This window comes from Siphateles boraxobius, unplaced genomic scaffold, assembly GCF_051911475.1.
Source record: "Siphateles boraxobius isolate OS27281-9 unplaced genomic scaffold, OSU_SipBor_1 41, whole genome shotgun sequence".
NCBI lineage: Eukaryota > Metazoa > Chordata > Actinopteri > Cypriniformes > Leuciscidae > Siphateles > Siphateles boraxobius.
In genome coordinates, this window is record NW_027509042.1 from 21,817,410 (window position 1) to 21,843,516 (window position 26,107).

A 26,107-nucleotide genomic window follows, 5' to 3' on the forward strand; every position below is an offset into this window, starting at 1 on the left:
TGAAAAAGATAGAAAACAAATATCTCTTAAATGTTTTTCTCAACACAGGAGGAAGCAAATCGTTTCCACATTCTCCCTTGAGATGCGCCTTTATTCTCTTTCTCTAAAATGGCCCCATAATGAAAAAATGAAAACGTGACATTTCTAAAGCTCATTAGAGAGTTAGCCTCAGGCTTTCCCCTGTGGCACTAATCTAGATGGATTGAGCTCAAAACAATGTTTAAGTAGAGCCACAGCACATTAAAAGAGTCTGAGTAAACCTGTCCCCCCTCTCTGCTCTGCTCTTCTCAGAGCCTGTGACCCAGCCCTGCCATGTATTTAAGCTTTTTTCTGGCTGTAGGGGATGTTTATGTTTAATGGATGACTCTTCATACTGTTCTGTCTGCTTCAACCGTACCACTATAGCCATGGCACTAAAACACTTAGCAGCTCATTTGCTATATTTAAACAATTATCTTCCATCTGTTTTGGACTCAAAGATGATGTTTTTTCTTAAACACATATTCAGTCTAAATTAGCGCTTCTCAACTGGTGGGTCACAGCTCATTTACAATATAATGTGTGTAGTTAAGGATAGGATAGAACAGGGTAGGCTTATCAACAAGGGAGGAGAAAACGCTTCCCACAATCTTCAAAATAAAGGTTCCAAAAGAGGGTTTTCACAGCGATGCCATATGAGTTTACCAAAGCCTTTCAGTTCTTAACAACAGTTCTTAAAGGACTTTTTTTTTTTTCATTTGCGAAGAACGTTTTAATAATCTAAAGAACCTTTTTCTACAATAAAGTACCTTTTGTGCATTGGAAAGTGTCCATGGATGTTAAAGGTTCTTTGTGGTTCTATAGATGCCAATGAATAGAGGGTGTTTTAAGAGTGCTTATCTTTTGTTATGTCAAATCAAATTTTACTGTATTTTGGCACAAATTCATCTATCAGTTGGTAGAAGAAAGCTAAATTGTGCAGATGCCAATATGGTCAGGTTGAGTCACATAACTTCATTCTCAAACCTTGAACTATGCAAGAGGAAAAACAAACGAACCATATAACAAACTACATAAAATATAGTTCAGTTGTGTCATGATTCCTGTCTTGTGTTCACCTTGTCTTGTGTGGACTTTTATGTTATTTCCTGTTCTGTGCCATGTTTTGCAGTCCTTTGTAGTTTTCTTGTTGATTAGTTCATGATTGTTCGCCAGGTGTGTCTTGTTTGCCAATCTCCCCTTGAGTGTTTCTCATGTTCTTTGTCTGGTGTTTCGTGTGAGTCATTTCAGTTTCTGGATTTTTCTGTGTTTGGATAATTTTGTTCTTGGCCTGGTTTATTGTTATGCTTGTAATGTAATTCTCTTGTTATTTACTTTCTGACTGTTTTACTAATAATAAATGTCAAACTGCACCTGGATCCAATGCCCTGTTTACTGAAACAGCCACCATTACAAGTTGCAACACATTTTGTTCTGACCACAATTTGTTTTGTGAATTAAATTATTCACAAAATTGTTTTTTAAATTATTAAAATCCAAGAGATTTTTATAATCTGCTTATCATATTAATAATTTGTTTGGCATAAGCAATTCATAGTAATAGTATTTGTATGTAATGATTACACAAGTTCACATTTGGATTGATACTGAAATGTCCATTATGGATATTATGATGTATGGCGTTTAAAATTAATGTGCAAGTATTTACATATTCACAGCCTCAGAAAGATCATTAAAATGTTTACAAATTCTTGTCGGAGACGATTGCCTCATGGGTAGCGCTACAACACCCCACTCCTAACCTAAACTTTCCACTTCTCAACAATATAAAAAAAAAATATAAAAGGAAATTGTATGTACAATAATTTCAGTCACAGTATAGTATTGTAGATATTGATATTTAAACGTTTTTGATATCAAAATTTGATATCGATTTTGATATAATTTTAGACACTTTCACTGTGTTAATGTATACGTTTTAGTGTTTTTGGGAACATATGAAAATTGCATTTTAAATACAAATACTAATGAGGTCACATTGAATATTAATACATTTCAGCGTTTGATTTTATGGACATTTTTTTTTTTTCGATAAACAAGTTTGACACCTGTTGGGTCTCCACTCAGTGTAAAATGTGTAGATGTGTTAGTTCCCAATCAGTCAGTCAAGTTTGATGTTACGTCAGAACGATTTGGGATCTCGCATGATAAATCACCTTTGAGTGTAAACAAAAGAAGTCAATGGACATTGGCGAGTGAGATTTGCATCGCAAACCACACAAAGTGGGTTCGAATGGAAGCATGCTGAACTCAACCATTCAAGCTTTTCATTTGGAGCCGAGCATTTCTCACAATTCTGCTCTGCAATCGTTGTTCGAGTGTGTACAACGGACCAGGAAGAAGCTCTTTAGAGAGAGTTGGTGTGACGTTTTTTTTTTTTTGTTAGTGTTGGTGATTTTTTTTGCTCAAATGTCAGCCGCCACTAAATCCTCCAATTGGTTGTTGAAACACCACCCCTGAGATGAGCGACCTGGAGATTTATTGAGCTGCTCTTCTCCTGTTGAAGGGCAGAGCAGATTATCTTTTATTGGGTTAAATTTCTGTTCCACCCAACTTCTCTGTAAAATTCACACTAAAAGAGTTGCTTCCTCTTTCCCTAGGTCCCAAGAGGGCGTGGATGGCTGTGTTCTGTGCCACTCTCATCCACCTCTCCTATCTTAAGCAGGTAATGGTGTGTGGTTCGAGGATGTGCTGCCTTCACATGCACCCCCTGCCCACTTCAGGAGCCAGGTAAGTGTTGAACTGCTAACTCGGTCCCCACTTTCGGACACAGTGCCTTCTGGGTTGGACCCCCATGCTGCCCCACTGCGGGTATGCCGGTAGTCCCTCTGACCCCACATGTACGGCCCCTGGAAGCCTGGATAGCACTTCCCAGCCTGTCTAACCAGTGTATTTGGACTGTCAGACTCTGTTATGGAATTCAATTCCCCTGGTGTCCCGCTTCTTCACTAAGGTCGCGGAGGTGGCCCTTGCTCCTCTGAGGGAGCTCAGTGTCATCATTCTCTACCTTGACGACTTGCTCATTCTGGCCCACTCATGAGAGCAGTTGTGCGGGACACAGGGACTTGGTGCTCAAGCACCTCACGGGCAGGAGTTCCCTTAGAGCAAGTGTCCGTGCATGTTGTTGTGCCTCCAGATGCCTCCACCAATGGCTGAGGTGCAACGGGCATGCTGAGACTGCAGTGCCACATCAATTGCCTCAAGTTGCTAGCATTATGCTTGCTCTGCGCCGCTTCAGATCACTGCTACAGGGCAAGCATGTGCTGTTCCGGACTGACATAACTGCGGCCGTTGCATACATCAACCATCAGGGTGGTCTATGCTCCCATCTCATGTCGCAACTCAACTGCTATATCCTCCTCTGTAGTCAGAAGAATTTGAGGTCCAGGCGAGCACAATCGTGCAGCCGACGAGCTCTCACGACAGCTCACGCTCCTGGGAGAATGGAGACTCCACTCTGCTATAGAGGCCAGCAGAAGTTGTTGAATTGTTAAATGGTTGTTGAATATTATAGATAGAGGAAGTAGAAGTAGAGGCTTCGACCTGGAAACAGTATTCCTTATGTCACAATAAGCAGAAAACATTTTCCATTATAACAGAGTGAAGGTGCAGTAAAATTATCTGTTGTTCTGTGAATTTTCACTGGTGAATTCCAGTCATTTCCATAAGAATCCACACGATCTGCAATTTCGTGTGTGGTCACAAATTTCACTATGGGACCAAGTTGGTCACTGGAATTAGCTGGTTTTGACCAACAGAAAGCTGCTTGAAAGTGACTCCTGTGTGTGCTGTGCTTCATACATTACATCACTACACTGCTGACAATGGTCAATAGACCTTTTTGCCTGTGTAATTTCACGAAATTCACAAATCTGACCGCACATTTACTCGCTGCAACATAAAATGTAATCAATAATAAAATCTTCACAAGGGACATGTGAGTTAACGAGTTTGAAAAGTAAAAAGATGCAGCAGCTTCATTTTCCGTTTGTTTTTCCTCTTTTCTGGTGGGTTGTCAAGGCACTGATGACCATCATTTTCAACAATAATTTTCAGGTCTGCAGGAGGATTTTTATTCTTGTTCAAACTTGTATTTTAGCTTACCGAGATCCCTGCAAAGTACAAAATGTACGGTTAGTAATGTTATTAAAGTGATAGTTGTGAAATTAAAATAATTTCCTCAGCCTTGTAACATTCCAAACCTGTTTGACTGTCTGTGGAACCCAAAAGCAGATCTCAGGCATAATGCAGCCCCAGTCACTGTTCGCTTTCACTGCATGAAACACAAGCAGAAATTTTTTTTGTAAATCATTCATAGTATATTTACACTTGTCTAGTTGAATTTATGTAAAAATGGATAAATATTCTGCTAAAGCTCCAAAAATGTCCCAGAAAAGATCCTAAAAATAATAAAATGAGTCCACAACTCATGAGTTATGAGTTGTTTTGTCTTCTGAAGCCATATAGCTTTTTTTGTCTAAAAAGGCTAAACTTGAAGTTATAATTCAGAGTTCATATGTCAGATATTCAAATTATTAAGGTGTATAAGAAAAATGCATAGCATTATTGGTGCCAAACTTGTGATATTATTTTACATGTAAAAATAACATGAATGAGATTTGAGAGCAAGAGGGAAGATTTGCTGGAGAAACGGCTGAAGCTTTGATAAGAGGAGCAGTTACTTTCAAATCCGTGATGATCAGCTGAGCTTTGTTGCGTGCGAGCAGCACGAGGATCACTGAAACAACGACAGCAGAGGAATAGCAGCAGTTTCGCGACAGGATAAAACTTTTTTCCTCCTGCTTCTTATTCTTCATATTCTTCATATTATTATTATTATTATTATTATTATTATTATTATTATTATTATTCATATTATTATTATTATTATTATTATTATTATTATTATTATTATTATTTATTGTTGTTGTCGCTTAAGGTTTAAATTAATCAATAAAATATACTAAATAAATGTAAGCCTATGTATACTGAATCAAGCTTAAATATTAAAGCTTAAAAGCTTAAAAAAACTTTTCTACAGTTTTTGATTATTCAGACGTTTTGCTGGACATACTCCCACTGTTTAGTGCAATATCTTAAAAATTCAGGTGATATTTATATTTATATTTATTCATACTATACAAAAAACTGTAAATATGTTCATTATCTTTAAATGTTTATTGACAAAACCCAACTGTGAGCATACATTTTTATAGTATTTTCATATTTTTTATAATTTTATTTGTAGAATTTGTATTACTATTTTTATTACTATTACTTGTTGTATCTGTATTTGTATATGTGCACTGGAAGCCTCAGTACCAAGGACAATTCCTTGTGTGTGCAAGCACACTTGGCAATAAAGCTCTTTCTGATTCTGATTCTGATTCTGATATAAACACTAGATCCATTAATACTAATGCTTTCTTTTCTCTTCTCTTCTATTTTATATCTGTTTAAAAAAAAACGTATACTGCATCAGACTAAACTGGGAAGGGTCACAGCACTTACATATTGTTGTCCTAGTTTTACTGCTACTATTGCTCTCCTCATTTGTAAGTCGCTTTAGACAAAAGTGTCTGCTAAATGATTAAATGTAAATGTAATAATAATAGGATAATAAAAATCTTATCGTGGCCTCACAGAACCATTGGGTTCCTTCAGATGCTGGCTTTAACATAAGAGATCTTCCAGGAACCACTTAAATGTTAAAAGGTCTTACAATAACCCTTTTATAGAATTCAAGTTCCTCTAATTTCCCCCAAAGCACTTTGAGGTATAATGGTAATGAAAAGGTGAACCTCTGAACTGAATACAAAATGCTTAAATGATTCCATAAGATCCAGCAAGAACCGCAAAGATTGTCAATACTCCACCAGTAACCCTACTATAGGAGAAAGAACTTTGAGGCACTTAAATTACATTTTTAAGTTCATTGAGTATCCGACAGGATATTTGAGGCACCTTTAGTTTTTACAGTGTACCACAGCTGAATCGGCCGGGACACCATCTTGGCTCCTCAGTGCAAAACTTGAATGGGGGAGTTTAGCATGTTTCTATTTATACCTGCTTCTCGGGGTGGGGTTCGCAATGCAAATCTCACTTGCCAATGCCCATAGCTTGTTTTGTTTACATTCGAAGGTGATTGGGCACTCAGGCATCATTAGAAACCTAGATGTTTCTGAGACATATTTTCATTCTTTAATAAGCATCATTGAGATTGGAATTACTGTAGCATTTGAAATGTAATATTTTAATAGATAAACAGGTGTTGAGAAAAGGGGAAAAAATACATGTACATTTTCACAAATCAAACTGAGAGCATGTGCGGGGGATTTTGGTCAGTTTGTATGTTGTTTACATGGTGGTGCTGTAAATTAATTTTTCATTACTTTGGCTCAGGCATCAATCCCATTGACAATTCCTTCCAGATGTTTCTGTCAGTCCCCTGGGTGTTTTAGTATCTTTGGATGGCGTACTCATCACCAAGTGCACATCTGTCCCATCCATCTCAATCAGACAGAGTCTGTGAAAACAACCTCTTTATCACGAATTTTTCATCATAAGCAAGCAATATGGACTCACATAAACAACCCCTGTCATTAATGTCACACTGGAATGCTTGTGGGGTATTAATTTTTCCTTTAATATAATCCCGGTAGGCTGTTTTAACTCAGTGGGCAGGGTCACTTTATTATTTATTTTTTAAACAAGTCTTTTATGCGCACCAATACTGATTTTGGTCAAAATACAGTAAAAACTGTGTAGGGTATGGACCAATCAGATACACACTAATTATTCATTATATACAAAGGTTTATGAAACTCCAAAACAAACAGCCCAAATGAACGAACACAAGGGCAGAAACAGTGTCATGTTACAAGGGCTGATAAGGAGATTTTACGACCTCCGAGGAAATGTGGCCACATACTCAAGAGAGAGACTATGAATGTCACGGATCACAGAGGAATCAGACAAGATGGTAAGTTATCAGTGTTTATTTTGCAGAAGGATTGCGGTCGGAGATAACAGGTGAGAAGAAGTAACATAGAAAGTTCAATGAAGCTTAGTTGTGGTTTTAAGTCTCTCTCTTTCTTTCCCTCTCTTGCAGGTGGCGTGGCGATGGCTGGTACGGATGGGTTGATCCAAGATGAGTGAAGCGACGGTAAGTAGAAGGTAAGTGATCGGGAAGTCTGTGAGCCATGGAATGACGAGACCAGACAAGTGACTGCAGTGAAGGTGAGTGTTTTATAGTCCATATGGTTGATGGGACACAGGTGACGGTGATTAGTACTCAGGGGATAATGAACGGGGAAAAGTCTGGTTGGGTGAAAGGGAACGAGTGGGCGGAGATGGTGATCTGGATGATGTAACCCTGACAGTACCCCCCCCTCCCGAGGCGGCTCTTGACGCCTGAGACGGGCGCTGCCGGCGGCGAGGTCGACCACGACCCCTGGGAGCCGGACGATCCGGATGATCACTGTGGAACTGGGTGAGTAGCGTTGGATCCAAGATGTCATCTCGCAGGACCCAGGAACGTTCCTCTGGTCCGTAGTCCTCCCAGTCCACCAGGTACTCCAGCCGAGGACCTCGCCGCCGAGAATCCATGATAGAGCGGACTCGATAAATGGGCTCCTCTTCAACGGGAACGGGAGGAGGTACGTCAGTGGGAAGGTTATCTGAGGGAACAGGGGTGACAGGGTCAGTGAAGGGTTTAAGTAAGGAAACATGGAATGAAGGAGCAATCCTGAAATGAGGGGGAAGATTGAGCCTGTAGGTCACTTCGTTCAACTGCCTCTGGATGGTGAATGGTCAGATGAATCGAGGACTCAGCTTACGGCAAGGTAGACGGAGACGGATGTCTCGAGTCGACAACCACACCTTTTGACCTGGCTGATACTGAGGGGTGTCGAGTCGGTGACGGTCCGCTTGTTCCTTGTGTCTCCGTACTGCCTGCTGTAGATGCACATGAGCTGAGTCCCATACCCCCTCGCTGATGGAACCAGAAGTCGACAGCTGGAACCTCCGAGGGCTCACCCGACCAAGGAAAGAGTGGAGGCTGGTAACCAAGGATACACTGGAAGGTGGTGAGCCCGGTGGTGTTCTGCCGCAGAGAGTTTTGGGCATACTCAGCCCATGGGAGGTAACGGTTCCAGCTGTCCTGGTACTGATGGCAGTACGTCCGCAGGTAACGTCCAATCTCCTGAATCTTCCGCTCAGTCTGGCCGTTAGTCTGCGGATGGTAGCCTGAGGAAAGGCTGATGGTGACCCCGAGGAGTTTGAAGAAGGCTTGCCATACTCTTGAGATGAACTGAGGTCCCCGATCCGAGACGATATCCTCTGGGAGGCCGAAGTTCCTAAAGACGTTGTGGAATAGAGCTTCAGCTGCTTGTAACGCAGTGGGAAGACCAGGTAAGGGAATCAGCTTACAACCTTTAGAGAACGTGTCCACAAAAACGAATACGCAGGTAAAGCCTTCTGAATTGGGTAGATCAGTCATGAAATCGACACCAATGTGTGACCATGGTCGCCTGGGAAGAGGTAACGGCATGAGCTTGCCTTCTGGGACTCTCCTCGGGGTGTTGGTGATGGCACAGACTGAACAACCGCGGATGAACCTGGAGACATCTCTGGAGATGGACGGCCACCAGTACCGTTGACTGAGGAGCGAGAGGGTATGCTTGCTACCCGGATGTCCAGAGCCCGGAAGGGAGTGAGCGGAGTCCAGAAGGGGAGTACGTAGATGTGGAGGTACGAAAATACGCCCTTCTGGACCTCCCGGCGGAGCGGGTTGACGTGTCAGTTCCTGGGCGATCTGTTGGTCAACCTCCCAGACGATTGGACTGAGGATTACGGCTGGAGGGAGGATAGGTTCGGGATGAAGATCTTCAACAGAGGTGTGATGGAGTCGTGAAAGTGCATCAGCCTTGCAATTCTTACTCCCGGGACGATATGACACCACAAAGTTGAAGCGTGTGAAGAATAGAGCCCAGCGGGCTTGTCTAGGATTCAGTCTTTTAGCCTCCCTTAAGTACTCCAAGTTGCGATGATCGGTGATTACTGTGAATTGATGGTTAGCTCCCTCCAGCCAGTGCCTCCACTCCTCAAGGGCCAGTTTGATGGCCAGCAGCTCTCGGTTACCGACGTCATAGTTCCGCTCCGCCGGGGCTAATTTCTTGGAGAAGAAGGCGCATGGAAGGAGTTTGGGTGGCTCACCCTGCCGCTGAGAGAGAACTGCTCCTACTCCAGTAGATGAGGCATCTACCTCTACCACAAACGGAAGGTCCGGGTTTGGATGAATGAGGATGGGAGCAGTGATGAAAGTTTCCTCTAAACGCTGGAAGGCCTGTACTGCGGAGGGAGATAGGGACAGAGACTTGGGCCGTCCCTTGAGGGAAGAAGTGAGGGGAGCACTGATATGACTGTAGTTCCGGATGAATCGTCTATAGAAGTTCGCGAACCCCAGGAATCGTTGCAGTTCCTTTACGGAGGAGGGTTGTGGCCAGTTCTGGATGGTTTCCACCTTCCTCTGGTCCATTTGGATGCCCTGTTGGTTGATGACATAACCCAGGAAGTGAACGGTAGAGGTGTGAAATTCGCACTTCTCCAGCTTCAGATATAACCTGTGTGCTCTCAGCTTCTCGAGGACCTGGATGACATGTTGATGGTGCTCAGACATAGAAGAAGAGTATATGAGTATATCATCAATGTAGACGATTACAAAACGGTTGTGGAACTCTCGAAGGACTTCATTCATATGACCTTGGAAGACGGCAGGAGCGTTGGACAGTCCGAAAGGCATGACCTGATACTCGTAGTGGCCCGAGGGGGTCACAAAGGCAGTTTTCCACTCATCTCCATGCCGGATTCGGATCAGATTATACGCACTTCTAAGGTCCAGTTTGGAGAAAATGCGTGCACCACGCAGCTGTTCCAGGGCGGCAGGTACCAGAGGAAGGGGATCGCTGAATTTGACAGTCTGAGAGTTAAGATGACGGTAATCGATACAGGGCCGCAAGCCTCCGTCCTTTTTGGCCACAAAGAAGAAGCTCGAAGCGGCAGGGGAGGTAGATGGTCGAATAAACTGCTGATGTAAAGCTTCCTTCACATACTCCTCCATGGCCTTCTGTTCCGGGATGGACAGAGGATATATACGACCTTTGCGAAGGGTGGCTCCGGGTAGCAAGTCGATGGCGCAGTCCCATGGCCGGTGTGGAGGTAGTTTGGTTGCCAGTTCCTTACTGAATACGTCCTGGAACGCCTGGTACTCCACTGGGATTTCGCCTTGAACTTGGACTTCAGGGCTTTCCACCGAAGTAGAACAGACAGGAACTCTAGTTTCTCCCGCGGGTGACTTGGAACGGGACGAAGAATGAACCTTCTGGATGGAACTGAGGCAGGATCTATGGCAATCTTCACCCCAACGGAGTACCTCTCCAGTTCCCCAGTGGAGTACCGGCTGATGTTGTACTAACCAGGGACGTCCCAGGATGATATCCGCGGTGGACTCCTCCAGCACCATAAGAGAAATTTCCTCAGAGTGTAAAGAGCCGATACGAAGAGTTAGAGTGGGTGTATAATGGCGAATTCGACCACGACCTAATGGCTTGCCTTGTATGGTTTGGACGGGAAGATCTCGGCACAGACGGCGTCGCCGAATATTCAACTTTTGGAGAAACTGGGTGGATATGAAGTTCCCCGCAGACCCGGAGTCAATGAGGGCTTGCGCTGGGAGACAAACACAGGAGGTTAATACATGTACTCTGGTACGTGTGAGAGGCTCAATCTTCGGGGAGAGTTGAATGGCACTTACCGCCTGTCGCGGAGGTCGTACAGGGCAAGAACTGAGGAGATGCTTGTCGGAAGCACAGTATAGACAGAGGGAATGTTGAAATCTGCGCTGGCGTTCAGCTGTAGAAAGGTGGGTGGAGTCTACTTCCATTGGAACTGGTGCTGGAGGAGGGACTGAAGGCGCCGGAGGCGGAGAACTTACAGTGGGTACAAACCTATCACAAGCGGTGAGACGCTGGGCTGTACGGATTGTCTGCTGGATCAGATTCTCTAACCCCATGCTGTCCTCATACACCACCAACAGCTGGCGGACGTTGGAATTCAAACCATGACGAAAGGCGGTGATCAGGGCGGTTTCATTCCAGCCGCTAGCTGCGGCTAGTGTGCGGAACTGAAGCGTATACGAACTCACTGAAGAATTTCCTTGACGGAGGTTATAGAGTTGGTCGTGAATGGACAGTTCTGATATTGTTTGCCCAAAAACCTCTTTAAAGTGCTGTTTAAAACTTGAGAAGGATTTGACCACCGGGGCATCTGAATCCCACAATGACTGTGCCCATCGAAGTGCTTGACCAGATAACAGTGAGATAATGAAAGCCACCCGGGCGGTATCACTACGGAACTGATGCTCATTCATGGAGATATACAAGGATACCTGGAGAAGAAACCCACTGCAGTTCTCCGCCTCACCAGAGTAGGGCGCTGGCCGGGCCATGGGACTCGCAGAGGCAGTGAACGAAGCAGCGGGAGGTTGCGGAAGTGGAGGTGGTGGAAAGAGTGCCGCGGCGACCGGAGGATTAGCCGCTGAGGAATCCTCTTCTAAATCCGACTGATTCTGCATAATACTCCTTTCTGTGGTCTGGTCTTCTGTCACGGATCACAGAGGAATCAGACAAGATGGTAAGTTATCAGTGTTTATTTTGCAGAAGGATTGCGGTCGGAGATAACAGGTGAGAAGAAGTAACATAGAAAGTTCAATGAAGCTTAGCTGTGGTTTTAAGTCTCTCTCTTTCTTTCCCTCTCTTGCAGGTGGCGTGGCGATGGCTGGTACGGATGGGTTGATCCAAGATGAGTGAAGCGACGGTAAGTAGAAGGTAAGTGATCGGGAAGTCTGTGAGCCATGGAATGACGAGACCAGACAAGTGACTGCAGTGAAGGTGAGTGTTTTATAGTCCATATGGTTGATGGGACACAGGTGACGGTGATTAGTACTCAGGGGATAATGAACGGGGAAAAGTCTGGTTGGGTGAAAGGGAACGAGTGGGCGGAGATGGTGATCTGGATGATGTAACCCTGACAATGAAACAGAAACCCTCTTTAAAACAGACTTTGCTGCATTAATCATAGACTAACTGATCTATAAATAAACATGCATAAAACTGTGAAAGAAACAGTGTAAATGGTTTACGGTCTCGTGTACTATTAGGTATATATTATGGTATATAACTGGCATATATGGTATACAACCAACTAACAATCAATGTAACCTCACCTGTATCATGCCTCCTACCTAATTAATTGATTTGCTTGCAATACGAAGTCCCTTTACGGTTTTTGTTCTTGCTACATGCTCAAAACGCTGTACATGCTAAGAAATAATTATTCTTCGTTGGCCAGGGAAGATACCCTTTTCTTAGAATAAATTAATAATCAAAAGAGTTCGTTGGACGAACTGATTAATTGATTGTAATATTAATTTAGCCATGTCAAGTTAATCCAATTAACTGATCCAAATATTCATAATTAATCATAACAAGTTATTATTGATTATTAATATTTTATATAGCTAGGTTCCTTACAACTGTAATATTGTGAAATATAAACAAAAAAAATATTCTCATTTTAATATATTTAAAAACGTAATTTATTCCTGTGATTGCTAAGCTCAATTTTGGCAGCTTTTATTCCAGTCTTCAGTGTCGAATGATCCTTCCTAAATTATTTTAATATGCTGATTTGGTGCTCAAGTAGCACTTTTTTATTATTACTTTCACAGTTAAAAATAATTGTGCTGCTTAAATTTTTTTTGTGGAAATCAAGATTCATTCTTTTCAGAATTCTTTGATGAACAGAAATAAATAAAAAATTATAACAGTGTAAAATTATTTACTGTAAATTTTGATCAAATTATTGAAAAAAATAATAATTTCCTGATCCTAAACTTTTGACCAGTAGTGTACCCACTTAAAAGTATAGTATACCCCAAAATTAAAATGTCAAATGTTTTTTGCCCAGAGTTAATGGAGTTTAATGTTGTTTAATCCACAGTGTTCATCCAAATATAGTTTTTTTTTTTTTGTTTTGCAGAAGAAGAAAAGTAATACAGTTCTGGAACAACATGAGGTTGAATAAATGATGATAGAATTTTAATTTTTAGGTGTCTAGTGCAGTGATATGTTGTCATCAGATTCAAATTAATGTTGACTGTTAAAATCTAATTATAATATGCACTTGTTTACAGGTACTGCACTCAAGAACTTCACGTCAATCAATTTCCGTACAGCAACTGGAAAATGCTCTATACACTGTCAGATTGAACAGTTGGACCTGTGAAGAGAGCAATGGACAGGAGTTAAAGACTACACATCAGCCAAGCGATTAGTTGAGGAGAGCAGCGTGAGGGGGAAGAGTGAGTGACAGGCGGTTTGTGGCCCTGTGCAGGTAGACGTTCATGCTTGGCTGAGCTGCACTCAGACAGGGGAGATGACCCGGAGTTTGGCCAAAATGTTTACTGGCAGATGTGTTTTAAAGGAGTCTTCCTTAGCTGGTCATGGCAGCGGAAAATACCCTGCTGTTCAGCGCATCTGCAACACTCCACTCGTCCACAGTTCTACCTACAAGAATCCTGACCTTTTAAAAAGAAATGATGGAGAAGCTGGCCATGACTTGAATTCCTCTTTTTCTTTATCGTTCTCTCTGTCTTTCTCTCAGTCCCTCCCATTTTTTTTTTCCATACCATTGAACCCCTGTCTATGTTAGGCTTGAAGGCAAATTATTCCCCCCTTTGCATCCTGTTTCATATTACTTTTAAGTCTAGTGCTGGCCCGGCCCGAGCCCCTCGGCTCTTGGCTTCTGTGCAGTGGTTCGCGTCAGAAGTTACAATTTGTGATGCGCAAATGACATGAGCAAGGAGTTGCTGGTGGCTGTAAAGACGCTTTTGCTAACCAAAGCCAGTAATGTGTCATATGATGTGACTGGAAACCAGCAACAACACCAGCAAACCGCTGTTTTCCCAAAACACAATAGAGTGTCAGTATACTGGTTACGGTGATGGACAGATCACCATATGACCAAATAATAGTAGGGAGTAACCGTCTAAATTTTTGTTCCAGGATTTTTAATTAGACAGCATGAATCATCCGTAAGTTTGCACTACAAATTCTAAAATTTAGAACCAACTGAAACCACAAATATGAACAATCAAATTTCTGGTGGACTTAGAAAACAGTCATTTGTTAAGGCAATTATATACATACACAGTGCTGGTCAGAATTATTTGCCCCCTTGTTAAATATGATCAGAGTATTTCATTTTACACATGGGGTACTTTTTTATCTCTGTGTGCACCAAACCCATCTTAAGTGTTTGCTGCCAAAAAAGCTTTTTTTTGTTTTTGTTTGTTTGTTTCATCTGACCATAGAACCCGTCCCATTTGAAGTTCCAGTAGTGTCAAATACTTTTCAAACGTTCTATGGACAGATAAAGAAAAAAAAGTAAAAACTTTTGGCAGGTTCCTACAGGGATAAAATGTACCCCATGTGTAAAATGAAATACTCTGCTGTATCTTTAATGCTGTGGGCCTAATTATCTGCCAGAGGTCCTGGACATCTTGTTCAGATACATGGCATCATGGATTCGATCAAATACCAACAGATAAAAAAAATCTAAACCTGAGAGCCTGTGCTAAAAATCTTATAACGGGTCATCTTTGGAAAACACCAAAAACAAAAACATCAAAAACAAACCAAAAACAAACATCAAAACCAAAACAAAAATGGGTAACTGAGCACAAAACCAAACATATGCAACGGCCATCCCAGACCCTGACCTGAACCCTATAGAAGATGAGTGGGCTGAACTGAAGAGAAGAAGTGCCAACATGGGTCTGAAGGATCTGGAGAAATTCTGTATGAAGAAATGGTCTCTGATCTCTTCTCAGGTGTTCTCCAAACTCATCAGGCATTATAGGAGAAGACTGTTATCTTGGAAAAAGTAAATTACAAAAAGTATTTAATAAAAGGGGGCAAATAATTCCCAATGTGTTTTGGAGAAAAACATTTATTTCATAATGTGATTTTCCCCCCTCTTTCAATTATTTTACTTCTATAAAAAGTTAGATTTTTGCATTTTAAACAAACAGGATAAACAATGCAGAATTATTTTTCTACAACCACCTTTGATCATATTTACCAAGGGGGCAAATAATTCTGACCAGCACTGTATGTATTATAATTTTCAGACGAAATAGTTTTATTCGGCAAGGAAAAGCTAGACAAGCATGAGTAAACATTTCAACACATTGCTTTCTTCAGTGTCAGTTAGCTCATGCGTGTCCAGGCTTTCATTCACATGCACCTTGCACTTTTTGCACCATGCAGTGTATAAAATAAAATAAAGAAATTACTAGACTTTTTCCAGTTTGGACTGGTCAGTGTGTGGTCATTATCTTGTTTGTTTGCAATTACTTGTTTGGCTCTACATACCTGAAGCCAAATTATTTACTTAAATCTATGTATCACTGTAAAAAGGCCAACTTAAAATAAAGTAATCCAACTGTTTTTGTGTTTGGTTTTGAGAATGGCACACTTTGCTTTAGTTGAAGATCATTTTGCTTTTAAAGTGAAAATGAGTGGGTGAGAGAGTGCAAGTGAGCAGGATACAGAGGTGAGGTTGCCTGGAAAGCTGTTCACTGTATACTCCATGAGCATGCTCATTTGCTGCTCATGTATTTGCTAGTGTAGCAGTACGCTTTCGCTCTGCTTAATAATTTTGGATGGTGATTTAGCTCTAGTTATGAGGAGTATAAATGTGATTGGTGCGCGTTACCTGTGAGGGCATCACACGTGACGTCATGTCATTGTTGTCGTTCCGGTGTGGTGTGCAAGAACTAGAGAGTGGACAGGGGAATTAATCGGCATACACTCGGCCGCGCTCGTTGTTGTGCAAGCTTCTGGTAAAGCGGATGAGCTTTTTAAAGTTATGGTGGGTTGTTCATCATTATTGTCATTTACTGGACGCTTGAATCGGAGATCCAGTTCAACGTAAGCTGCTGTTTGACCTCAAACTTATTACGTGACTGCTATTTGACTTGCGTTTGTGGATATAGGGATCTCCCAGTCACGTGAACCTTAGCCGCGTGTCAGCCATTGTGACGGAATACTGTCAGCTACTCAGTGGCAATGGATCTATTATTAGGGGTGGGCCACCGTGGCCCATTGCCGTGGGTAATGTATATTATTAGTATATTATTATACTAATAATATAATTACATTAAAACATTTTGACATTGGGCTACACTGTGTTAGGTAAATGCATTTACCAGTAACGTTACTGACTCTGAAGCTAACTGAGCAGTTCCACGGCTCTCTTCTCTACTCTTTACTACTACTTTAATACTGTTTCTAGCTAATATTGGTAGGTTTTTTTTTCACTGCTAAAAAAAAACGTACAAAAATGTAGTCAACCCATACATCGTTAGAACCGTGAAAAAAATGCACAATAGTTCTATCATAAAGGGCGACAGCTAAATGTTTGATTAACAAATGATTTTCTGTTTAAAGCAAAAAATAAATATATATTTATATATATATTTATATAAATTATTTATTTATATATATATTTATTTTAATAAATATATATATATTTTTTTTGCTTTAAACAGAAAATCATATATATATATATATATATATCGTAAAATTGGGAGCCTGATGTGTCCGGCTAAGACAAGCTTATGTTATGCTGAATGGTAGTGCACACGAACATTGCGGATTTCTATGGCAACAGTGGATTTATAACATTTGATCCCGAACTCCGAGAAATCATTCATCAGCCTTCGAGGGGACAACAAATGAAGACTGCAAAGCTGTGTTGAGTTGGACTGTGTTGAGTTGGAAGCCAAACAGCATTACAGCAAACACAGTATAGCATTTTCTATTCCGTCAAGATGGCTGCTCCAAATGGCGTGGCATCACTATACTGCGACTGTGACTGTACAGTTCTGTGTGCTGCTGGGCTATGTAAGTTCGCATTAAAGGAGTAACGTCCCCACAACGTCATTCGATCTCTACGACACCACTAACATTAATTGGTGGGGATGCTTTCATTGCCCGGGATTCGATATTGGTCACCCAGAATGTAGTGGGCTGTATTTAGTGTGGATTTTGATGCTCATTACTCTGTCATCACTGTTCATTTTAGCTTTGATTTAAGTTTTCATCCTTTGTTTTTTTTGTTTGTTCATGTACGTGTCATGTCAATTTTGTTTTGTTGTTAATTTCTCTTTTTCTTTTTGGACTCAAGCGTGCTCTCCGTGGCCCCTGTACGATGTACACAAACACCTGGTCTGTATTTTCTAATTCTGTCCAGGATATGTTTATCCAACTGTTTCTCTAAGAGTGCCCTGAATATAAGTGGTGCATGTGTAGTATAGAACAATGCTGTGAGGCGATCATCTGGAATGTATCCTTCTACATGTGATGATAGTATGTTTGTTATCGTACTGTTCTGAGATGAACACTGTGCATTTGGGCCTAACCATTGTGGTTGTGTAGTTTTCTTTCTTTTTTTCTTTTCTTTTTTTTGAGGGTTTCCTCTTTGTATACATTATTGTTTAAGTTTTTTATTGTGGTGTATGAGTCTTATGTGTATGTGTTCTTTATTGTAGGCCTGGGCGGCAAAGAAATAAGGGCGGCAGCCCTCCTTATCTTGGTGGTGGTATTTTGGAGTGTTTGCTGTGCCACACGGAGGTGTTTGACCGAGTGCGGTGAGTGCACGTGTGTGTGTGTGTGTGGTTTTCTTTGTTTCTTTTTTTTTTAGGAGAATAGAGGCCCCTTTGGGTTGAGAGACTTCGGCTGCCGACCCCAATTTCCGTCGCCAGGGCTGTCTAATTTGAATATCCTTGTTGAATGTGGTGTTGTCTTTTGTGATTGTGTGAATCATTTTATCTAATAAAAGTTATTTTATTGTTTGTATACCTCACCCATGTCTCCTACCTGACTCCAGCCGAAACGAGCCTGTGAGCCTTGTGTGCTCCTAGTTTGTCTAGGGCGATTCCCTGGTAGTAAGTCCCCAGGGTGGCGTAGTTGGTTTATTTATTTTGCGATCGCCACAATAGCAGTGAGGACACACTCCTCATTTACAATAATTTGGATTAAATAATATTACAACATTTTTTGTGCACATAAATATGCAAATTATTAGTGAATGAGGCCCACTGACTGTGTGAATGTAGCCTGTGAGAGCAGTACATGAAAATACATGGTCATAGTGATGGTAATTTTGCTATTTGAATTATATTGTTACATAGTCAATACATACATACATCTACAATGCAGTTTAGTATAATGCTATTTAGTATATACTAATGTTTAATGGAACATTCATGTAAAATCATGAAACTGGTGTGTGTAATATCATAGGCAGTGGTTGCAGATGAAGGCCACAGTGTTGGCAAGCATGATTGTTTTTGTGTAGGCAATGCACTGGGCTGTATGCTGCTATAGCAAAGAGCATTACAGGAGAGACGGTAAGCCACCCTGGTGCTAACACTCAAACTCTCCCACCAGTAGGGTGGTCACAGCTCACTGAGCAGCTAAATCACTGTGGCAATGAGCTATAAAAGGGATAGTTTACCCAAAAATGAAAATGCTGTCAGTATTTACTCACCCTCATGTTGTTATACGCAAATTATGATATTTTGGATTAAATCTGAGAGCTGGATCACTCCTCCATAGGCTTTTTAAGGGATTGAAGCTTGCCAGCCCCTAAAAGTTATTAAAGATATCGTTAAAATAGTCCAAGTGACTACAGTGACTCAATCTTAAGTTTATCAAACGATGAGAATACTTTTTGTTTGCAAAAAATAAATAAATAACGACTTTATATCAACCATTCGTTTCCTTCTCTCTGGGCCTCGAGTCAGTTCCCTATCAGGGAACTCGAGCTGCGTGAAAACGCTGTGGGAATGCCCCTGCGTGAGTGCGTCATATAGCACGTATGAAATCAGTCCAATGGCAAGACGCAACGTCATAGGCGGGTGACGTCATCGACCAGGAAACTATAAAACACCCTGAAAACACAAGCGCGTCAGCTTCTGAGTCTTCAGCAAGTCCTCAGTGTGTGAATATATCAGTCTGTGTCTCAAAGTGTTTTTGTCTGTCCTTAGAAATTGCTAGGCGGGAGTTTTTCACATATAAAAAACTATAAAGAGACGATATATATATATGGCGAGCGAACAGCAGTTCAGAAAGTGTGTTCATCCCTGCCCACGTTATATCACGGGTGGGGACACTCACGATATGTGTGTTGTTTGTATGGGAGAGCAGCATGCCCAGTCAGCTCTCGAGGGAGCTAAGTGTGAGCATTGCGAGCGTTTGTCCATGAAAACCGCTCCGCTCCCGCCGAACCCCTTTCGAGGAGAGTGGTTCGGTGCGCGCTCCCCGCGGTTCGGGTCCCGCTGCTGCCGAGGCACAGCGAAGGCTTCAATGGTGGGGATCACAAATGGATCTATCAGCGGGGATTGAGACGGGCTCTGCCTTATCTTAGCCCTTACCAGGTAGAGGCACCGGGTACCGGGCTGAGGCACTATCACTTCAACTATCCAGTTCTGAGGAATTGGATGTTGAAAGTGTGGATACAGCAGGGACTGGGGACTCGTCACTTCAGTCTCCTTCTATTGAGGAGCTTATGGAGGTGCTCACTTGCGCTGTAGAAAAACTAAGCATTGAGTGGCCAGCTGATAAACAGGAGTCTCGTTCAAAAAGTTAATTAGATGAGAGATTTCTGACCTCTCGGGCTGCACCTCCACGCCGGTGTCTTCCGTTCTTTCATCTTTTCATCGTTCCAAAAAAGGATGGGGGGTTATGTCCAATTTTAGATCTGCACCTATTAAATCGCTCTGTAGGGAAGCTAAAATTAAAATTGCTGACTCTCAAGCAGATCGTGTCACAGATCAGGTCCGAGGACTGGTTTGTCACGATAGATCTAAAGGACGCATACTTCCATATTTCCATCCTTCCACTTCCATATTTCCATCCTTCCACAACACAGGAAGTTCCTGAGGTTCGCTTTCGGGGGCGAAGGGTACCAATATCGGGTTCTTCCGTTTGGCCTAGCACTGTCTCCCCGAACTTTCACGAAATTTATGGATGCAGCTCTTGCTCCGCTGCGACTCTAGGGCATTCGCATTTTAAATTATATAGACAACTGGGTGGTTCTAGCTCAATTGGAGCATCAGGCGATTAGGCATCGAGATGTCGTGCTCGCCCATATCAAAAGGTTGGGTTTGAGGCTCAACGCCAGAGAGTGTGCTTTCTCCAGTACAGAGGACCACTTTTCTGGGTGAGGTTTGGGATTCGATGACGATGCAGGCACGTCTGTCTCCTGCTCGTAATGCTTCGATTCTCGTAGCCGTCAAACAGGCAAAGCTAGGCCAGTCACTCACTGTAAAAGAATATCAGAGAACTCTGGGTCTGATGGCAGCAACGTCCAACGTTATACCTTGCGGCCTGCTGTACATGAGACCACTGCAGTGGTGGCTCAAGGGGTTCTCCCCGAGGGGAAACCCGCTCAGCAAGATCAGGGTCACGCGACGGTTTCTTCGCGCCCTGGCTATGTGGAAAGAACCTTGGTTCCTGTCCTTAGGACCTGTGTTGGGGGGCTCTGTGTCGTTGTGTAACACTAGCGACAGACACCTCTCTCACAGGCTGGGGGGCGATCATGAGTGGTCACTCGGCTCAGGGTCTGTGGCACGACCATCATCTTCAATGGCACATAAATTGTCTAGAGATGATGGCAGTGTTTCAGAGCACTTCCTCCCAGACCTGAGAGGTCACCATGTTTTGTCCCGTCAGACAACACAGGGCAGACATCCTGTCGAGGCAGGGGCCGAGGCCCGGGGAGTGGAGACTCCATACCGAGGTGGTGGAGCTCCTGTGGAAACAATTCGGTCGTGCCGAGGTAGACCTATTTGCATCCAGTGAAATATCACACTGCCCACTGTGGTTTTCCCTAAGTCATCCAGCCCCTCTGGGGTTGTACGCATTTCCCCCGATTGCTCTGCTCCCAGGAGTTCTGGAGAGGGTTCGCCGGGACGGGGTCAGTCTATTATTGGTAGCCCTGTTCTGTCCGTCCCGAATTTGGTTTGCGGACCTAATTTCTCTCCTCGACGGCTCTCCTTTGGAGATTCCGATCAGGAGGGACCTTCTCTCTCAGGCGAGTTGGTCGATCCTTCACCCCCGCCCAGATCTATGGAGGTTCTGGGCTTGGCCTCTGAGGGGGCCCAGCTCATAGAATATGGTCTCTCGACTGAGGTCGTGGAGACCATCCTCCACTCCAGAGCTCTGGCCACTAGGGAATTATATGCCTTGAGGTGGAAGATGTTCAGCTCTTGGTGTGGGGAACACCAGTTGGACCCAGTTAACTGCCCGGTGGGTGCAGTGCTGGAATTCCTTCAGGAGCGTTTGTCCACAGTGTTATCCCACTCCACACTGAAGGTGTACGTGGCGGCCTGATCTGCTTACCATGTCCCTTTGAGTGGAGCCTCTCTCGGGAGACACCCACTGGTAACTCGTTTACTTCGTGGCACTCAGAGGCTGAAGCCAGCAGTTCGCACGATGGTGCCAACCTGGGACCTGGCGGTTGTTCTAGAAGGTCTTTCTCTAGCAACGTTCGAGCCCATTGAAGAAGTTTCTGAGAAATTCCTCACTCTAAAGACTATCTTTCTTCTTGCTATCTCTTCATTAAAAATAATTGGAGACATTCAAGCTCTGTCGGTCTCTCCCTCGTGCTTGGAATTTTCACCCGGCATGGTTAAGGCTTTCATCCTCCCTAGAGGATGTTCCCAAGGTCCCAACCAATCTGGTCAGGCCTATTGTACTGCAGGCTTTCTGTCCTCCTCCCTTTCTGATGTCGGATCAAGAGAAACTAAATCTGCTCTGCCCTGTTAGGGCCCTAGATGCTTACGTCCACAGAGCTGCCCTGTGGAGAAAAAGTGAACAACTATTTGTTTGTTTTGGACCCCCTAGGAAGGGCTGTCCTGCATTTAAGCAGAGGTTGAGCAAGTGGGTGGTCGAGGCCATCTCACTTGCCTACGAGTCTGCCAGACAACCTTCTCCTTTGGCTGTCTGGGCTCATTCAACCAGGAGTATGGCTGCCTCTAAGGCTATCTTGTCAGGAGTATCTATCCAGGACGTTTGTGATGCGGCAGGCTGGTCCTCACCGCACACATTCGTTTTATCAACAAGGTTCCTGAAGGGGGAGACGTTGCGTGTCTGTGCCATACCCCCAGTATGCCCTTGAGCACTTGCTTCAGTCTTATCAGAAGCTGACGCGCTTGTGTTTTCGGGGTGCTTTATAGTTTCCTGGTCGATGATGTCACCCGCCTATGACGTTCCGTCTTGCCATTGGACTGATTTCATATGTGCTTCATGACGCACTCACGAAGGGGCGTTCCCACAGTGTTTTCACGCAGCGTCTCGTTCCCTTCAGGGAACTAGGGTTACATACGTAACCAGAGACGTTCACTAGTGATATAGCGCAGTTCTTCTGTTGTTGTACGTCACACGCATTACACACATGACCAGCGTCGGCCAATAGTGAGCCTACGTGTGACATAGCTCTACGCTATCACACTACGTTAACTGACTAGAGGCCCAACAAGAAGGAAACGAATAGTTGAAATAAAGTCATTATTTTTGTGTTTTTTTGCGCACAAAAAGTATTCTTGTCGCTTGATAAACTTAAGATTGAGCCACTGTAGTCACTTGGACTATTTTAACGATATGTTTAATAACTTTTCGGGGCTGGCAAGTTTCAATCCCTTAGAAGCCTATGGAGGAGTGACCCAGCTCTCAGATTTCATCAAAAATATGTTAATTCGTGTTCTGAAGATGAACGAAGGTCTTACGAGGTTGGAACAACATGAGGGTGAGTAAATACTGATAGAATTTTCATTTTTGGGTGAACTAACCTTTTAAATCCAATATAACCCTATTAGTCCTCAGTGCCTCCACAGGAACATGAAGTCTTAGAGCCAATAAATAAAAATGTTGTATTTAAGTTTCAATATCATACTAACACAAAAGTGTCATTAAAATTAAAATTAACGTAAAAAAAAAAGTTTATTTATTTAAAATAAAACCGTTTTAAGTAATTTTCATTTCTATTTGTGTCATTTAATTTCTGTTGTGTGCTTTAGGTTACTGATTTGTGCTTTAGGTTACTCAATCGAGCTTGATTGCTCGATTGACTCGATTGCTCCTGTCTGCCTTGCTGCCTTGCTGTTGGTTTGTTTTTGTAGCTTCGTATATCTTTCTGTTTTGAATCATTATTTACTACCATTCCCTGTTGTTTATAGTGCTAAATACAACTTACTCAACATCACATATTAACCTGACATCGCTAGCTTCAATCTAAATCGTTGCTAGCACAACAAGCTACTAATTCGCTAGCCTGTTAGCTTGCCATCCGTGCGCTCTTTATTTATTTATTTAGCTCGCGACTTTTACAAATCCCTCAAAGCTGTGGTAAGTAGAATCAGTCAACAAACAGGGTAAGTCATGTCATCTTCTCCTCTTATTGTGACTTGCACTTCATGTAACATGTATAGTATAGCCTTCTCCGTCTGCACAGGATTTACATGTGATAAATGCAGGGAGATAGTCAGGCTGACGGGAGAAGATTTCAGAACTAGAGACACGCATCCAAACTTTAATTGAGGGTTAATTGTAAGAGTGCAAGAGCTTTAGATACTGCTTTGGATGCGACTAGCTTAGAGAACAGTGTACATTGTTCGGTTCCGGCTGAAGTAGAGCCCGTGCAGCAGGGCAATTGGGTGACGGTGAGGCGCTGTAGTCACGGGAAAAAACCCCGCTCTTCCGTTCCTATTACAACATCAAATAGATTCTCCCCACTCAGTGAAACACCCACTGAGAATCCTCTTGAATGTGCCCTAGTTATTGGTGATTCTATTACGCGGAACGTGAAAATAGAGACACAAGCCACCATAGTCACATGTTTGCCGGGAGCCAGAGCTCCTGACATCAAAGCACATTTAAAAGTGTTGGCTAATGCTAATCGTAAATTCTCTAAAATGATTATTCACGTCGGCACTAATGATGTTCGACTTCGCCAGTCGGAGATAGCTAAAATTAATGTTAAAGAGGTGTGTGAACTCGCAAGTACGATGTCAGGCACTGTAATTTGCTCTGGCCCCCTTCCTGTTCGAAGGAGTGATGAGATAGTTAGCAGATTGTCATCACTCAATGGCTGGTTGTCTAATTGGTGTCCGCAAAATAATATAGAATTCCTAGACAATTGGAAAAGTTTTTGGGGCAGACCTGACCTGTTGAAAAGAGATGGTATTCATCCCTCCTGGGATGGTGCTGCTCTTCTCTCTAGTAATATGGCACATAGTCTTAGAGCTCAAACATGACAATCTGGGGCTCGGGTAAGGAAGCAGACAAACTGGCTAAACCGACCGTCTGCCAGCTGTCTCACGTCACCAAGGTCAGATAAATCCCATCACATAGAGGCTCTTTCACCTATATATCATCATATAGAGACTGTGTCTGTTCCCCGAATTAGGAAATACAAAAAACTTCCAAACCCATCTAAGGGTAAAAATTGAATTGATGTTCAACAAATAAAAAAAAACAGAAATAATACATATGAACAAATGATAAAGCTTGGGTTGCTGAATATTCGATCCCTTACTTCAAAAGCACTTATTATTATTAACGATATGATTACAGACTATAACCTAGATGTGCTGTGTATGACAGAAACCTGGTTCAAACCAAACAATTACATTACTTTAAAAGAGTGCACCCCACAAGATTACTGTTATAAACATGAACCTCATCTGAAAGGCAAAGGGGGAGGTTTTGCTATAATTTATAGTAATATTTTAAAAATTACTAAGAAGTCTAGTTTCAAATATAATTATTTTGAAGTGTTGGTGCTAAATGTAACAATACATAGTGCAAATGATAAATCATGTTTAAGATTTGTGCTGGCTACTGTATACAGGCAACCAGGGCACCATACAGACTTTATCAAAGAATTTGCTGACTTTCTATCAGAGTTAGTACTGACTGCAGATAAAGTCCTAATTGTTGGTGATTTTAATATACATGTAGATAATGAAAAAGATGCATTGGGATTGGCATTTAAAGACATTCTTAACTCTACTGGAGTTAGACAACACATGTCAGGACCTACTCATTGTCGTAATCATACACTAGATCTAATATTATCACATGGAATCAATGTTGATGCGGTTGAAATTCTGCAGCAGAGCGATGACATCTCAGATCATTATCTAGTCTTTTGTAAACTTAATTTAGCCAAGGCTGCAAAGCCGACTCCGTGTTACAAATATGTTAGACCTGTCACTTCTGCCACTAAAAATTGCTATATTAATAATCTTCCTGATCAGTTTCACCCATACGGAAATGTAATATATGACATATATGTCCCTATATCGCAAGTGACGCCATCATATATGCTAAATATGAGACAATATATTGCTATCACATACGTACATATCTTATATAAGTTTATAACATATATACATTTTTCATATTAAATGAGTATATTGACATATATTAAGACGATGTATATGATTATTGTTTACATAATATTGTAGTTATGACCATATATGTCATCTATATGTTTAATTTATATATGTCAATTTATTTAAACAACATACATACATACATTTTACATGCCTATGGTTTCCTTATTAATTTATTCCTTGTTTTCCTTATTTGAACAGCTTGAACTTTTAAGTCTACACAATCCACATTTCATTTCTGTCATTTCTATATTGATAATTATAGTGGCTCAGTGGTTCATGTAGGTTGTCTTCAAACCGAAAGGTTGGTGGTTTGATCCCCAGTTCCTGACCAGGTGTCCATGTGTCCAAGAGCAGGACAAATAACCCCAGCTGCTTTCGACGAGCAGCTGGGGTTATCTGCTATCACGTTGGTGAGTGAATGGGTGAATGTGAGGCATTAATGTAAAGCGTTTTGGTGGCCATGGGTCTGTTAAAGCGCTA

General features: G+C 42.3%; 1 protein-coding gene across 1 annotated transcript; it reads left to right on the forward strand.

Moving 5' to 3' along the window:
* The first annotated feature begins 13,951 nt into the window (after positions 1-13,951).
* On the forward strand, positions 13,952-24,691 carry LOC143707151 (uncharacterized). The gene is made up of 4 exons (XM_077199904.1): positions 13,952-14,079; positions 17,714-17,812; positions 23,246-23,333; positions 23,780-24,691. Exons 1-4 carry the CDS (start codon positions 13,952-13,954, stop codon positions 24,479-24,481), a joined length of 1,017 nt encoding a protein of 338 aa, XP_077056019.1. The 3' UTR covers positions 24,482-24,691.
* The last annotated feature ends 1,416 nt before the right edge of the window (positions 24,692-26,107 follow it).